The sequence below is a fragment of the Rattus norvegicus genome, chromosome 5, assembly GCF_036323735.1.
Source record: "Rattus norvegicus strain BN/NHsdMcwi chromosome 5, GRCr8, whole genome shotgun sequence".
Classification (NCBI taxonomy): domain Eukaryota; kingdom Metazoa; phylum Chordata; class Mammalia; order Rodentia; family Muridae; genus Rattus; species Rattus norvegicus.
In genome coordinates, this window is record NC_086023.1 from 124,805,343 (window position 1) to 124,821,475 (window position 16,133).

Sequence of the window (16,133 nt, forward strand, 5' to 3'; positions counted from 1 at the left end):
TAACCTAACAGCAGCATGTTGGTCTTTGCAACACCCTGCTAAGACCTTTCCTCTAAATAACCTGTCTTTAGTATTGGCTGGATTCTTACCCTGAGGCATTCAAATGCTTAAGTGTGTGTTCATAGAGACAGAGGCATGATGTCATACCTTTTAGGCAAAGCTAGAGCCATTGAGGAGAGTCTGCATAGTAGAATACTCCACAGACATGCTCTGAAGCCAGTGCTGATATCTGAGGCTGGGTTCAGTGGCTGCTCTATGGCTCCTCTGTATGGTAGGAGCCTCTGTTCCCTCACTTATAGGAAGGGCATGACACATTCTCTTTTTGGGGCAGTGTAGACATCATGGATCCCTAGAGCTAGAAGAAGCCCTGGCTGGGCCCAGTAGACCTTCTTTACTTAGGCAAATTGCTGCTGGGGTCATTTTCAGGGATTCTCAAAGCATCAATAAGAGACCTATGTTGTTGGTTTTCATTTAAAACTACCTTAAAAACCTCTCAGTGCAAAACCCTCTACAACATACAAGAATTAAAGTACATAAGATTGCTTAGCTCCTAAGGATGTCTTAATAAAGAACGTGGAGGGCTTTTCTCTCCCAAGCTCCACATTATTAAGGAAAATATAACAGTGTAATAACTAATATTTGTAGAGACCATTACCGGTGAAAAAGAACTTCACATACCTAATCCAGGCCTAATCCTCTCAGTGCCTGCAAGAGGCAGATCTATTGTCTGCCTGTGACAAGTGACAGGACAGCCTTGGAAAGACCAGGTGAGTTCCCTAAGACCATACTGAAGTGGAAACTTAAGGGTTCTTTGGGAAGTCAATTGCATGGCGTTGTGCTGGGGCAAACACACGAAGGAACATTTCATGAAAGTGGACACAGGTGTGAAAGGCTAAGGCAGACTTGTGAAGGAATGTTTTGCTGAAGCAGACACAGGAGAGAGGATAGTTTGCTAAAGCAAGCATGTGAAAGAACACGTGGTGAAAGATTCTTTGCAAATGACACGCATGTATTGGTCTGCCTTACATCGTGTGGTTGAGCTGCATTTGTTGGGGCGCCATAGAGAGAAACAACCCAAAAGGTTCTGGTGGTGTGCTGCAGTTTCTTGCCACCTCCTCGGATTCAGGCTGCTTGGATGCACGTGTTGAGGAAAGGCACAGGAAGGACATGTGATATATAGAGGGTATAAATAGGACTCCACAGAGTGACGGAGACAGAGCTTGGCTTGCTGGTACAGCTAGCTGTGTAACGCTTGTGGGTCTCTCATCTTTGTTGATCTTTGCTTCCCTAAGAGAGGCACAGCCAAGAACTTCTCCTGGTCCTTCTTTCTGACTCCTGCTGAGGCTGAGGCCTGACTATCTCGGCTAGGTCACGTCACTGCCCTTGCTAACCCAACTCTACCAAACTGGACTGCTGGTGTATCGGTGAAGCATTTGCGAATAGACTGAGCTGCTACTTGCTAACCTATGAACTGAACTGTCAATTTCTAAACAACACAGACAGGAGTTGCTCCAAAGAACCTTTCTAAATAGGTCCACTTCCCCCAATATTCTTTCCTTTCCACTACCTCTGGTAGGTGGCGGGTTACAAGGAGGTTAAAGGGTTTAAGAATCATCATTAAAAATATGAAAAAAATTAAAGTTACACCACCCAGCTCCAAAGCAGTTCGAGCAGTCCAGGTCTTCTGTGGCTGTCAAGTATAGCCTTCCAGTACAGGCAAAGCAGACCCAGATTACTCTCAGGGAGGTCACCAGTACCCACAGGGAAATGACCCTCGCCTGCCATCCCTTCAGTACAGAGATCAAATGGACTATGGGTCTCTGTGGAAAGTTGAAGACTGAAGACCCGAGTTCCATACCTTCTCTTCCTAGAGCTCTCCATGAATGTGACACAGATGTGATAGTTTCGTGAGGTGGCACATGCAAAGGGAAGGTATCACCCACAAATTCTTGGCGTAAGGCAGATACTAGACTAACTTCCTGTGCTTGGGTGCTATACACGAAGCACCCTGCCCGTTTCCTGCCTCGCTTTCCTGCCAACTGCTTCCTTGAGCATGCATTTTATAGAGAGAAAGGAGAGAGAGGGAACCATGGCCATGTGTGCAGAGTGGAATTCTTGGAGGATTTTCAGCAGGAGTCAAGTGTCTGGCCTGACACTGGCCTCGAAGCAGGACTAGGCACGGAGCCCGGGCACTCCCATTATCTTCCCAGCAGCGGCTACCAGTTATCTCAAGTCCACACCTTGCAGCCCCAGGTGTCCCTCCATCCATCACTGGCCATTGTCTGAGATCCACTCAGCTTCCCCCACTGCCTCCTGCCCAGTGACTCCTTGTTAATAATCCGGTTTGTTCACATCCTGAAAACGATCTGATTCCGGCCCCTTTTCATCCCAAACACCATCCATCCATCAACTGCTGGCTCCACATGCTTGGTTAGGAAAATGAGAGTGGGGGAGGGGGACGAATAACAGATAAAACTTCTCAGTGTTATCTCTAAAGAAATAGAATGGATAAATAGATCTGTCAGACATATATCATGCCACCTGACAGCCAAGTCTATTTGTTAAAAACAGGTTAGGATGGGAGGATTTATCTCACGCTTTAAGCTGTTAATACAGGAAGGAGACATATTTTTCTTTATCTCTTCAGGGGAAGGGGGGAAATCCCAAGGCCATGAAAAAGGGACTTTTAATTTGATTTGATAGACTTTCTCTCACTAAGGTGGAAAGGGGTGAGCTTCCTCTTCAATTCGTGCCTCTGGGATGCTATGGGCTTGGCTGTCCTCTAATGCTTTGTGAAGGTCATGGGATCCACAAATCCTGCTCAGGGTCTTGCTTTGAAGCCCTTTCTTACAAGTGTTGACATCCAAACAGGAAGGCCATGTTGGTTTAGGTCTTTGGTACCGAAGAACAAGAGGAAAATGGAGAGGTGTATCTTAGCTGTTGGGTCCCCATCTGTCATGGAAGTCAGTAGATGGGACAAAAAGGCAGGCTATAGTGATAGGACTTGGGACATGTAGGAAGACAGTCACTCAGGGACATACTGGAGACAGGAGTAGCTGGATTGGCTTCCTGGGAAAGGAACCTAAGCCATGCCCAAAGAATGCGGGAAGGAGAGGGAAGGAGAGGGGAGCTAGGTCCAGACACAGACTTGGGAACTAGTTATGGAGGGCTTTGTCCATTGTGTCAAGGAGAGTAGTAGGCTTTTGAGACAATGATTTTAATGGCTTCTGAGGAATACATTGAAGGCAGAGTGGCACAGGCCTTAGATTGAAAAGCATGCTATGAATGCAGCCATTATAATTACAGAGCACAGAAATTCCAGAAAGGCGGCTGGCAAAGGCTATGAGATGAAGCACCTGCTACTCCCAGGAAGGCCCATGGCCACACCTGAGGCTCACAGTCACTACCACCCACTTGAGAAGAACACACCCCAGAGCTAACAGAACACCCATGTGTGCTAGTTCTGTGACTTTGCCCAGTCATTGTGCCTCTGTGTAGTCCCCTTCCTGTGATACATGTTGCTTTTCTGACTTTCACTTTTTCTCCAGGGCTCAGCTTGGCTGTCCGGCTTCCAGCTATCTTCCCTGATTCTTGACTAGACTTTCTCTATACCTCTCTGGACTTCTTCCCAGTTAGGGACCCGTTGCAATTATCTGTGTACTGACAGGTCTGTGCCTCAGCACCTCCAGCATCCAGCAGTGGCCTATGTGCCAGGTATCACTGGATGTTAGCCTGATGGTTCCTTTTCTTTTTCTCTATTTCTCTTTTCTTTTAAATTTTTTTATTACCATTGTTATTGTCATTGGTGCTACTGCTGTTGTTATGGTTGTTGTTGTTGTTAGATTTTTCTGGGGGAAAGGACAACTAGCTGAGGAATGTAGTCACCTTCAAAAGCTGGAGAATGCCCAGAACAGATTGTCCTCTGAGTCTTATAGGAGAAACATAGCCTTGTTGGTTTTATCTGTATGTTTAGGTATGAGTGTATTGATTACTCTTTTTCTTAAAATATTCAATGAATGTGGTTCTGAGTTATAAAGCATTTTCATACATGTACAGTATATTAAACATATTCCTTCATACTCCCCTGTCCTTTCTTACCCTCTCCTGTCTTCTTAGACCTCATTGTCTCCTAGACAATTTTACTTCTCCATTAAAAAAATGATCTTTTTAAAAAATGTGTGTATGAGCATCCCATGCATGCAATGCTCACAGAAGCCAGAAGAGAGCATTCGATCTCTGTAGATGGAGTCCTGGGCAGATGTGAGTCACCTGTCATGGATGCTGGGACCCAAACCTGGATCCTCCGGAAGAGCAATAAGTGTCCTAACCACTCCAGGCCCTCACTTCTATACTTGTGTCATATATACAAACATGATTTTATGTATCTATGTAAAGTCCAGTAAGCATCAGTGAGAGGAAAAAATTTGAGACTGAATTTACTTAATATGATTATCTGCCTCTGCATTTACCTTTTCCTCCCGAACGACATAGTTTCATTCTTTAGGGCTGGAAATTTATTTTCTTCATGCATTCCTCTGCTTTTAGAAACCTAGGTGTGCCCTGAAACTTAGCCATGGTAACTAAACTATAATAACCAATTAGCTTTATTTAGAGTAGGGAGACCTCTTTCAAGCTTCAGGCCCTCACAGTATTAAGCCAATAAATTTGTATTACTACAAAAAATAGATTTTCTTTGAGATAATAACTGCTCCTAGTCCAGGCTGGTCTTGAACTTGCTATATACTTGAGCTTCTATTGCTCCTGCCCCTACCTCCTTGTGAGCCTTCATGGCCAGTTTATATTATAGTGTGGTGATGTGATTAAGAATGGTCTTAATAGGCTCAAATATTTGAATGTTTATGGAGTAGCACTATTTGAAAAGACTAGGAGGTGTGGCCTTGTTGGCGTGGGTGTAGCCTTCTCGGGGTAGGTGTGGCCTTGTTGGAGGAAGTGTGTTACTGTGAGTGGGCTTTGGGGTTTCAGAAGCCCAAGCCAGGGTCAGTGACTCATCCTGCTCCCTGTGGATCTGGATATAGAACTCTCAGCTACCACACATTTCCATGCTCCCCACATGCCAATAATAAACTAAACCTTTGAAACTGTAAGCAAGCCTCTTTTTTTGTAAGAGTTGCCATGGTCATGATGTCTCTTCACAGCAATAGAGCACTGACTAAGACATGTAGTATTAAAGATTGAATTTAGCACTTTCTATGTGCTAGACTAGCATTCTATTAATTGAGCCCCATTTGCAGCCTAGCCTGCTTGTTTCTGAAGTGAATGAGTGGCAGGGGAGCCTGTCTTCCTGAACAGTGAAATGCCGGTCTGTTATTCAAGCATCGTCTTCCCATCCCTGCAAGGCACAGAGGCTTTGCTGAGCCATCCCTCATTTCTGCAGTGTGGCTTTTGAAGCCTGCCCTTTCTCTGTGTCCATTTTCTCCCCCTAAAGGTATACTACTCAGGGGAGATCCATTGAGTGTGGGACTCTTTAGATCTTCCTCGCAGAGAAGGAAAAGAAGAAAGTCTCTCTCCTTACTGCCATTCTCTCTGTCGTTAATTTACTTTTCAAAAGACACACTGTCAAGCTGAAGAGTATATCTTTAAGCCATGTGTTTACACCCCACTCCCTATAAAACCTGAGATTATAGATCTCTTTAAAGGACCTAGGGGGAAATGTACTGGGAGAGGTGTATGTTCTGTGGGGGTGAACCACTGCTAGGAGAGAGAGACTGATGTCGTAAAAGATTGCCACAGTTGATTTATTTTAATGGCCAGTGATGCTGGGGAAAGAGTTCTGTGTTTTTCTGGTGGTCTGGACTCATGTGTGATCCTTTAGTCCAGTGGTTCTCAACCTTCCTCATGCTCTGACCCTTTAAAACAATCCCTCATGCTATGGTGACCCCCCACCATAAAATTGTTTTGGTGCCAATTCACAAATGTAACTTTGTTACTGTTACAAATCATAATGTAAATACGATAGCTGATGTACAACCCCCAGAAGGAGTCGAAACCCACTAGTTGAGAATCGCTACTTTAGCCTCTTCCTCCAAATTTCCCATCGTGTTCCCAGGTTTCCCAACCCCCTGACAAGGATCCCTACATCACCATCTCTTCCCTGCCTTGAGCACCACAAACTACCATGCAAAACCCAGCAGAGACAGACAGAACAGAGCTAGGGGGTGGGAGTGAAGGAGTGGGGGTAGGGAGCAAGAGCTTGAAGTAGTGCATGAAATGTCTGGTCCACAGCTCTGACCCATGAGACTTAGTTTCCTTAACTGTAGAGTAGACCTCACAAAACAAACCTTTAGAGGTCCCCGGTAAGCCGACATGAAATAGCAAAGATCAAGCTTTGTGCCCCCGGCCCTCTGTGTGCCATGGACCCCATTCCTCATGGGCATATAACGACTCTTTCGCGCTCCTCAGTGTTCAACCTTGCCTGTGCTTGGAATTGCCAAGGGAGTGTTGGAAGACTGCTGAGGGCTGACTCCAGCCCCCAGTGATTCAGATTTAATTAGTCTGGAATGCAGCTTCTGGACAGGAGGTTTGTGAAATTCCCCCAGGTTATTCTCATGTGCAGCCACAGAGTTTAGTTTACTGTTTAGAGCAAGATAGAGAGTCCTCGTCAATTGCCTGCTTAGCCTCTTCCACTTGGCCTCCAGTCACTTGCTAGCAAGTTGCTGTTAATAATTACCAAATGATGAATGCAAGCAAATTATTAATGTAAACTAATTTGAAAGGGGGAACAGTACACTCACATGATAGAAAGCAAGAATGGAGTCTTTTCATTCTTTCAGCTAGAAGAGCCAAGTTTATTTAGATAAAATTCTGAACCACGTTTTCACAATGGAAATAACAACAATGATGGTAATGATTTGCCATGTGGCAGGCACTGAGGTGGGTCTTACACACCCTGACTTTGTTACTGTTTTTCCCAGTCCCCAATGTCCAACACATTCACCTGCGAGTTCCCGGTCCCCATGTTCTGTCTCACCATCTGGCTTTGTATCAAGATGGATTTCCTCTTCAAAAGTCTCCTCCCTGCTGATCTGTTAAAAGTCCATCCAGATCAGATAGACCCTGCACTTGCTGCCCCTGATGTATATATAACATGTGAAGACTGCACTCTCTTGACTTGTTCTCCCTCAGCAATCACTTGGATGCTACATATGTTGATGTCAATAATTTATTCCCAGTAGCCCAAGATCCTCCTCTTTTTCATTTATACAGTTGCCCTCTGTTTCTGAAGGCTTCATATCTACAAAGTCTACCAACTTCAAAGAGAAGCCAAGGGTAAGCCTGGGTTGTTGATTTATCTAGTTTTTCATCAACTTGACACATTTTGGAAGAGGGAACTTCAGTTAGGGGTAGAGGGAGCCCACTAGACTGGCCTCTGAGCAAGTCTGTAGTGAACTGTTTTTTAAAAATTACTGATTAATGTGGGAGGGCCCAGTTCACTCTGGGTGTTGCCATACCTAACAGGCAGAGAAAATTATGAGGAGGAAGTCAGTAAGCAGCACCCCTCTATGATCTCTGCTTCAGTTCCTGCCACCAGGTTCCTGACTTGAGTTCCTGCTCTGACTTCTTTTCATGATAGACTGCGAGTGGGGCATGCAAGCTGAAGTTAACCCTTTTTGCCCCAGTTGCTTTTACTCATGATGTTTTCTCATGGCAGGAGAAACCCCAATTAAGTCAATGCTGAACATGCACATGGTTTAGAGTATGTAGGAACACTAGGCTGGCTGCTGTGACTGGCTCTTCTTGAGAAGATCAGAGAATGGATGTTGATCTTTACTGATTGACCCTTCCAAGTCCACCCACAGCTCTGCAAGACTGACCAGTACAGACCTCACCCATGAACTGACTCTTGATCTGTCTGCTTGTCCAGCAACCATTGCTGATGAGATCCCCTACAGTCTGCAATGCATAGCCTTCGCATCTAAAGACGCTATGCTGAATAAAACTGGCCCAGTTTCTGCCTTCAAATATGATGCCTTCAAATATGATTGCTTACTGAGAGAGAGTAACAAAAGATATTCTGGGGTCTGAATGTTGAGGTCTCTCTAAGTTCTCCACATGGAAGACCTACACCCAGTGTCAAAAGAGGAGGCTGGACTTCGGGAGATGATGAAGTCATAAAGGCAACATTCTCATGAGTAGGACTGGTGTCCTTACTAAAGAGGACCTAGAGACTTGCTACCCCTCTGCCATGTAATAACCCAATGAAAGGACATATATAAAATAGAACACAGCCTCTCCAGACCCTAGACCTGCTGGAACCTTCATCTTGCAGTTTATGCCTCCAGAATTGTGAGGAATTATTTCTGATGTGTCTAAACCACACCCAGTTTATTATTGAGCATCCTGAATGGAATAAGATAGGGAGGTGGTTCTGAGATGTAAAGGGTAGCGACCCTCTGGGACAAGGAGGCAACCTAGAGCCAGGTTATTGGTAGAGGCTAAAGATTATGAGGTTGGTACTAGAAAAAAAAATGAGTGTGTGAAGGGAACAGCCTTCGTGGGTTTGCATTTACTCAGAGCAGCAATCAGTCCTAACCAGCAGCCAGGACAGGCAGCAGCATCTACAGCTTCCTTCCAAGTCTGCCTCCAGAGCTACTCAGCAGGCCTGGGTCTGCAGGCTCTTCCCTAGGCATGGGGCACCTCCATTCTGGGGTGCTGGATTGTTGCACTGTCTCCTCCTCTCCCGGGACCCTCCTCTACACTCTGACCAGGAACTCCAGCAGCTCCAACGACCATCAGCTTTGGCTCCTGCAAGAAAGCATGCCAGGGGAAAAAAAAGGTTAGTGTAGGAGAAGTAGCTGGTTGGGGATGCAGGGCCTGAGGCCACCTTGTTGTTCCAAAATGCTCTGCACTCCTTCCTTGGGGAAATGCCCTGGGTAGCAAACCAAGACCTCTGTGCTTGTAGCACAGTTAATTTGAAACTCTGGATGAAGTAAGAATAAGCCACTTGGGGGTCCGTCTCACGAAATCGGAATCCATGGTTGCATGGAAGATGGACAGCAGAGCAAGGCAGGAAGCACACGCCTCTGGGAGAATGATTAAAAGTCATCGGAGGCTGTAAGGAATGACCGCCCTGCGTATCCAAGGCAGAGGTCTAGCTAGAGACCTCTGTAGCAGATTGCTGAGGGTTCGTTTGTAAGTTTCTAATCCAAACTCTTCAGAGCCTGACAGTGGGTCCCCAGGTATGACAGATTGTACAGAGCCTCCAGACACTTGCACTGAGTGTGGAGTCTAGAAACCGAGCACACAGAACCCTACCCAGGGCTGCTGGCTCACTCCCCTGGCTGTGCCTCTCCAAGTCCTTCTCCCCCCAGGAAAGTTAAGGGTCAGCTATATGAAAAGCGTGAACTAATCCAAGGGGGATTGGTCATCATTTTCTATCGCCATTTCTTTTCCCTAATTAAATCTTCCATGAACCCCACATCTAATTCAGATGAAAGCAGAGCAATTCCACTGAAGTTAGGGTGACTACCAGGCTCGCCCTCCTCCCCTGGGGGCAAGTCCTCGCACCCTAGGGCTCCTCAGATCTCACTGTGAACATCATTGGATTAGATTATCTCCAAGTCCCTTCCAGCCCTGTAATTATACTCCCTGATGGGACAGTCACAGCAGGATTCTTGGTCTCTATTTCTCCCACCTCTGTCACTCTGTCCCTGTTGGCAAAGGCTTCCCAGGAAAACTCCCAGGGATCCTAATGGGTTTCAGTGGAAGCTGACAGATTTCTCTGCCTTAGATGTCCTTGCCAGCTTAATCTCTGTCAGACTGAAAGTTTAGTAAGGTGGCCATGAGGTTAGCTGAATGTTCCGGGAAATGAGTGCAGAAGGATTGAGACTTTGAATACAGCTCTTAGTCTGCTACTCTCACCCAGATCACTGGCATCTCACTCCCCCTCCATGGCCCATAGTATATGCATATAGCTCAGCATGACTCTCACAGAGTCTGGCCTCCACCCTGTGAAAGGAGTGTCTATCTCTTATCTCTTTGCTGTGTGGAACAGGCCCTAGAAAGGGAATAATTAGAATGGCTGAGCCAAGGATCATACCTGTGTTTTGAAGTCAGGCCTGACTGGAATCATGAAGTGGTTAGCCCATCCCCACTCCCCACTCCTGGAAGTGATTGCTACTGAGATTGCCTCAGAGTCTCTATGTTCATTCAAAACAGGAACAGACTCAGTAGTGACAATTAAGTCAAGGCCTTGGGTCCTGGTATCATCCTTGCCCCAGCTCCCTGATCCTCCATTCTCTAGCCACATGAGTTTTAGCAAATTATCCAGCATTGCTCCTGCCCCAGGCTCCTCATCTGTAGAATGATATTAACATGAGCATTTATTTCATAAGGCTCTGTGGGAATAATTAAGCTCACATACAAGGATGTGCTGCTATGATGCTGGCATGAAACGAAGAACCATTATTTCCACCAAGTGGCCTTTGGTCTTTGGGACCTAGCATATACCCTGCTGGAAAACCAAGAGGATCCCTGAACTCTGGACCTGGGCTATCTTGGCCCAGAGTATCTTTCCCTCCCCACTCCATGCCCTAATTTACCAATTCCCAAATAGTTAGGCAGTGGTTTCTCTAGCTCCCAAGAAGACAGAGCAGCAGCCTGGGACCTGTGTGTTGGTGCTGTAATTTTTATTCTCTGTACCTGCATTTCTCAAATTTGAGTTTTCTCTCACCTTCCCACATCTCTCCAAATTTCTCCTCTGAAAAACAGACAGCAGTCTGGGACTTTGTTTGTGAGCAGAGCAAAACAATCAGAGAAGTGACCACACCCTGTCCATAGAGCATCAGACAAGCAACAGCATCTTCCTTCTGCTAGGTAACATGGGATCTGTCATGAGCCTTAGATGGTTTAATGCTCAATCCAGCCTGTGAGGAGTATACCACCATAATTTCGTTTTACAGCAAGTCCTTACATGAGAGTCAGAGACACTGGGATTTCAAAGGCATATTTGACCTCAGAGCTGTGCTGCCCTGCCTCCTGCTTGGAGATACTCTCTCAGTGAGGGAATGAACCCGCTATTATCTCATCTCCAAACCAGATCAACGAGATCACCTCTGAATGCTAAGGAAATTGCTGTCTGGGGTTCCTCCCAGCCAAGCTGGATTATTTTCAGTTTCAGACTAACAAGTCTTCATTATATTGTGCTTTCCTAGTCCAAATCGAAGGCACAGAGACTCTTCTGTGGAAACCTCCCGGAGGTGATCTTACCATCCCACTGTGACTTCCTATAGGTTCATCAGCTTCATGCCATACATGTCCTAATGGGTCTGAATGAAAAGACCTTCCTCATTAAGCCAACATCCTCTGCTCTATTAATCTTAAACTTTGATCTCAATGGCCACGCAAAGCAAGGCTCAGCCCTTCCTGCATGACAGTTCCCAGGAATCTTGTCCTTCTTATGTGTTCTTAATGCCAGCAATTTCCACTCTTCCTCTTACAGTGTCCCAACTTTGCTTCAGCCACATCTGATGAAGCACATAGGAGCACAGCTCCTGGCATGTCAGAATAATGATCTAGCGCTTTAATTCTGTTAACCTAGTCCTTTACTCCAGAGACAACTATGTCAGGCTTTGGACTCCCACTGAGGAGGGCTGCATGCTTTGTTCATTTTCTACATATGACTGTGTAGCCAGTCGCTCCTACTCACCCACTCTGTGCTTCCCAGGGAGGTTGTGATGGACACAGTACTTTTGGTTTGTGCACCCAGACTTCCCTTGTTCTGTATGCATGTTCGTCAGTACAATGGCCAAATGAAACTGCCTTACACATTTACTTTACAACCCATATATTCTGCCTTCATCCTGTGTATCATATCAAAGTAGCTTTGGTAAGCTGAAAGCTTAGGAATTGGGATGTGCATTGACACAATGGGAGCTTGCCAGGCCTGGCAACATAGGCCGGTAACTCAGCCTTTTTTGAGAAGTTGGGGTGTCAAGTCTCAGGTTCAAAGCCTGCCTTGGCAACTTAGTGAATGTCTGTCTCAAATAAAAAGTAGAAAGAGAGCTGGAGTGTAAATCTGTCATGGAGTACTTGGCAAGGATTCATAAAGCACTAAGGAGAAAGGAAGGAAGGAAGGAGTAAGGGAAGGATAGAGGGAGGGAGAAAGGGAGAGAACGTGTATGAGAGAAATTTAAATGGAACTAGATGAACCCCCCAAAGAAGTTTCTAAATAGTGTCCCCAGAATGGGTTCGGAAAACACCTGGGACTCACATCCAGGGTCCCCCAGTTGATCCTAAAGGAAGAAAGTACTCCTCATGATACATTTCTTCCACAGTGCCGGTTAATGAGTTCATGCCAAAAGTATACACTCTTTGGGTCTTCTTTGTTCCAACTTTGTCTTTAGTAGTAACTCCCTATCTAATGGCATCTACTGCACCCCTCCAAAAGACATGTTCAATGCCCAGTTCCCATTTCCTGTGAACAGAACCGTATTCGAAAGTTGGTCTTTCCTGTGAAAAACCACAGTAAGATAAAGGCACATACATTTGTCTGGGGCCTAAACCAATGACCTGTATTCATTCAAAGAAAGGAAAGCAGAGAGAAGGAGGGGAGGGAAGGCAAACCAAGCAACTCCAAGGTCTGTTGACAACCACTAGAAGCCAAGAAGAGTATGGGGCACATCCTGCATAGAGGCTCCAGAGACAATCTTCCCCATGCCCTTGGAGTGCATTTCAGCTTATAAGCAGACCTGGACAACGAAGAGTATGATAGCAGGGAGAAAATGGAAGAACAACCAAGCATGCAACATGAACTATAAAACTCTTGGCTGTGGATTTCTAGAGCAGTCAGTGCGAACACCCAGAAATAGAAGTGAGAAATCCCAGAGGTTCCTTCTGTGGCTGGCCCCTTGGATCCATGTCAGGCTAGGGCAGAGTGGACTGCATGAGTCTTACCCTCCATCGCTTCCAATACCATGCTCTCACAGGCAGGGCCCTGCCGGCCCATGCTACATTGACACGAGCAGCTGGTGCCCTCGAGTATGGGTACCCCATTGTTGAAGCAGGGCCCACAGCGGCAGGCATTAAATTCCATCAGGTACTGGTCCAAAGCCCTGCGCAGGTTCCGACGTTTAGTCTCCAGAGGCCCCAGGTTTGTGTGCTGCAGTAGCTGATAGATGGGCTGCATCTGTAGGTACAAGAGGAGCACAGGTTCCCCCCTTTGGCTCTGCTCACCTCCTCATAGCTCAATAGTCAGCTGTGAGGCTGCCGAAAGGCCTGTTGCCGAGAGCAGATATCCAGGTTTCCCTTGTCCTTCAGGATCTCGTAGACATTCTATGAATGGGCTCTAAGCATCCCACTGAGAGATGAGGAACTGGGAGCTCAGAGTATCCATGTGACTAGGTCAGAACCACACGGGTGTTCAGGCAAGACCCATTCTGAACATGGTTTCCAATGCCTCTGAAATTGATGCTGTCCTAACTCCAGAATAAGAAAAGCACCTAGAAGCTCCCCTGGCAAAGTCACTTGTTGCCTACAGAACTCGGGGAAGCCAGACATAAGTAATGGGTCAAGTTCTATGCATTCAGGCATGTTTTCTGGTTTTGTCTGTCACCCTTTAACACAGGCACTGACTAAGGAAGTTCCCTTGCCTTTGGAAGCAGTTCCCTTAAGTATGTCGGTGTGTGTGTGTGTGTGTGTGTGTGTGTGTGTGTGTGTGATGTGGGGGGGTCATTTCCATGTGATGTAGCCAGGGTTTCCCAGCCGACATACTGTTGACTGAAATGAATGGTGTGCTAACAGGAGCCAGAGCAGTGTGTGATGGACTAGGTAGCCACAGCACTGGATTCTGCACACTGGACACTGGAGACAACCTTGTGCTGAAAACCAAACCTGTCCCATGCCATTGCTAGTAAATGCCCTAGGGGCAAAACCACCTTGGGCTGAGAAGCAGTAGGAAGAGGAGAAGGAGGACCTGCTTCCAGATGTGAGACCTTTGTCCTGGGACCTACTGTACCTCCCTTCTTCATCTTCTGGTTTTACTGTGAGGGCTCTGGAAGGTGACACGTGGCAAACCCTCATGGCTTAGAGGAGAGTGAAGTGAATGTGAATTGCTGCCTAGCTGTGTGGCTGAGCCTAGCTTTCCCTCGAAGCCAGGGAAAGATAAGGACTCTAGAATCCCATGACCCAAAGTGAAGGTAAGGTAACTGTGTAAGAGACAGAGTAACACGCAGCGCACCATTCTCATTAGAAATGCTATTCGCAAAAAAAGGGAAGAATGCTGGGAAGGTGGCGGAGTGCGTGCAGTGTTTGCTGAGTAAGCATGAAGACCCAGGTTTAAATCCCTAGCACCCACGCAAAAAGCCAGGCACAGCAGCCAGCTCCTGTAACCTCAGCAGGGACAAGGCTATCCTGGGGACTTGCTGGCCAGTCATCACAAAGATCTAGGTTCTGTGATAGACCCTACCTCAAAAAAATAAGAGAAAACACTTGGCATTGACCTTGACCTCCAAACACATCTTCAGGGATGAGTAGAGAGAGAGAGAGAGAGAGAGAGAGAGAGAGAGAGAGAGAGAGAGACTGTGTTTTCCCAGTCTCTTTACTTCTGTTTATCTTAGGCAACCTGCATTTGGAGAAAATCATACAATGAAAGTTTTCAGCAGGACCCTTTCCAGGAGAGGAGGAAGGAACTTGCCAAAGGAGAAGCAATTTGCCTATGTCCGACAGAGCCACTAGGGTCAGTCAGAAGTCAAGGGCAGGCACTTCACAGAATTTTGACTGGTTCCTGGAAATGTGTACAGAAAGACTCATAGCAAACAGACCATGGTAAGTGGTCAGAGGCCATTTTAGAGGCCTTCAGACATGGGAAGCTAGGATTGGCTAAAGCCTAGGCCAAAAAGCATCACTTACTGGAAAGTCGGGAAACTGGGCCCATTGTTAGGACATGAGCATGGAATTGGACTGCCAAGGTCCTGGTTAAAGAAGACTCTCAGTTCCAGGTGAGGCCAGCCCCACAGGGCAGCTTCCCCTTAACCTTAAAGCAGGTTGCAACTCAAGTCCCTCCCCTGCCCTCATGACCCTCAGGAAACACTCCTGGGGAGGGCTGGTTGATTTTAGAGAAAAGAAGGATAGAGAAAATAGGATCTTAGAATTTTAGAGCTTAAAATTTACTGGCAATGATCTTATGCCATTTTATAGATAAGTCAACAGAGTCAGGCAAGGAATGAAGCAGCTTGCATATGCATGCATAACTAATACATACTGAACACAAGGTCTATAACACAAACTAAAACAATATGACTCGTGGATTCACTCAATCTAAGTAACTACTATAAATAAACACTGCTGAAATCATTTCTACTTTGAATCTTTAATAATGCCGAACTGGCTTGTTTATCCTCTCTCTCTCTCTCTCTCTCTCTCTCTCTCTCTCTCTCTCTCTCTCTCTCCCTGCCTCCATTCCTGCCTCCCTCCCTCCACTTTCTTCTTTTAAAGCATGAAACTAACTTCATGATTCAGTGTATTGATTCCTCGGAAGATACACTTCTGAGAGGGTGGTGAAGGTTGTGAAGCGATTGTGGATGTTAAAGAGTTAATGGGACATGGCTGTCCTTTGCTTTCTACAGGCTTCTATGCTGCTCCCTTAGTACTGTGGGTCTGTTTTCTCATCTAAGACTTCCTGCGTATCCCTAACTTTATACCCTATCATCCTTTGTTATTGTTATGCACGGTGAGCTGAAAGGGAAGGAATGGACCCAGATTTCACCCAGAAAGGGTGAATAAACTGTGATCCAATCTCCTCCTCTTCTCTTCTTCCCAAACCCCAAGCTTTTTGTTTTAAAGAGTTTCAGTCTTCAAATTTTGATCTTGTCTTCCCTTTGGTATTTTTGCTCAAAGCAGTCACAAAGTTCACATCTTGACTATGAAAGCGTGTGTGTGTGTGTGTGTGTGTGTGTGTGTGTGTGTGTGTGTGTGTGTTCTCCTAATACCAATTTTACAGTTTTTGCCCAAATCACTAATAGCTTGAATGATAGCAATTTTCAGACCCTATGTGAATTACAGGTGCGTGAAAGTGGTCCCTTACTTATTGGAGAAGAAATAAAATCAAGGTTAATCCATCTGACCTTTTTTTCTTCACAGAAAGCAGGGTGTTAAAATCCAGTTTTGGGTTTAGATGT

At 45.9% G+C, this 16,133-nt stretch overlaps 1 protein-coding gene across 1 annotated transcript in view; it reads right to left on the bottom strand.

The window, feature by feature from the left end:
- Positions 1 to 6,788: 6,788 nt before the first annotated feature.
- Positions 6,789 to 16,133, bottom strand: part of C8a (complement C8 alpha chain) — a 54,501-nt gene continuing 45,156 nt past the window's right edge. Inside the window, exons 10-11 of the mRNA NM_001106670.1 lie at positions 12,913 to 13,144; positions 6,789 to 8,763 (exon numbers count right to left, since the gene is read on the bottom strand). Coding sequence (NP_001100140.1) covers positions 8,612 to 8,763; positions 12,913 to 13,144 — 384 coding nt within the window. The 3' untranslated portion in view covers positions 6,789 to 8,611. The remainder of the gene's footprint in view (positions 8,764 to 12,912; positions 13,145 to 16,133) is intronic.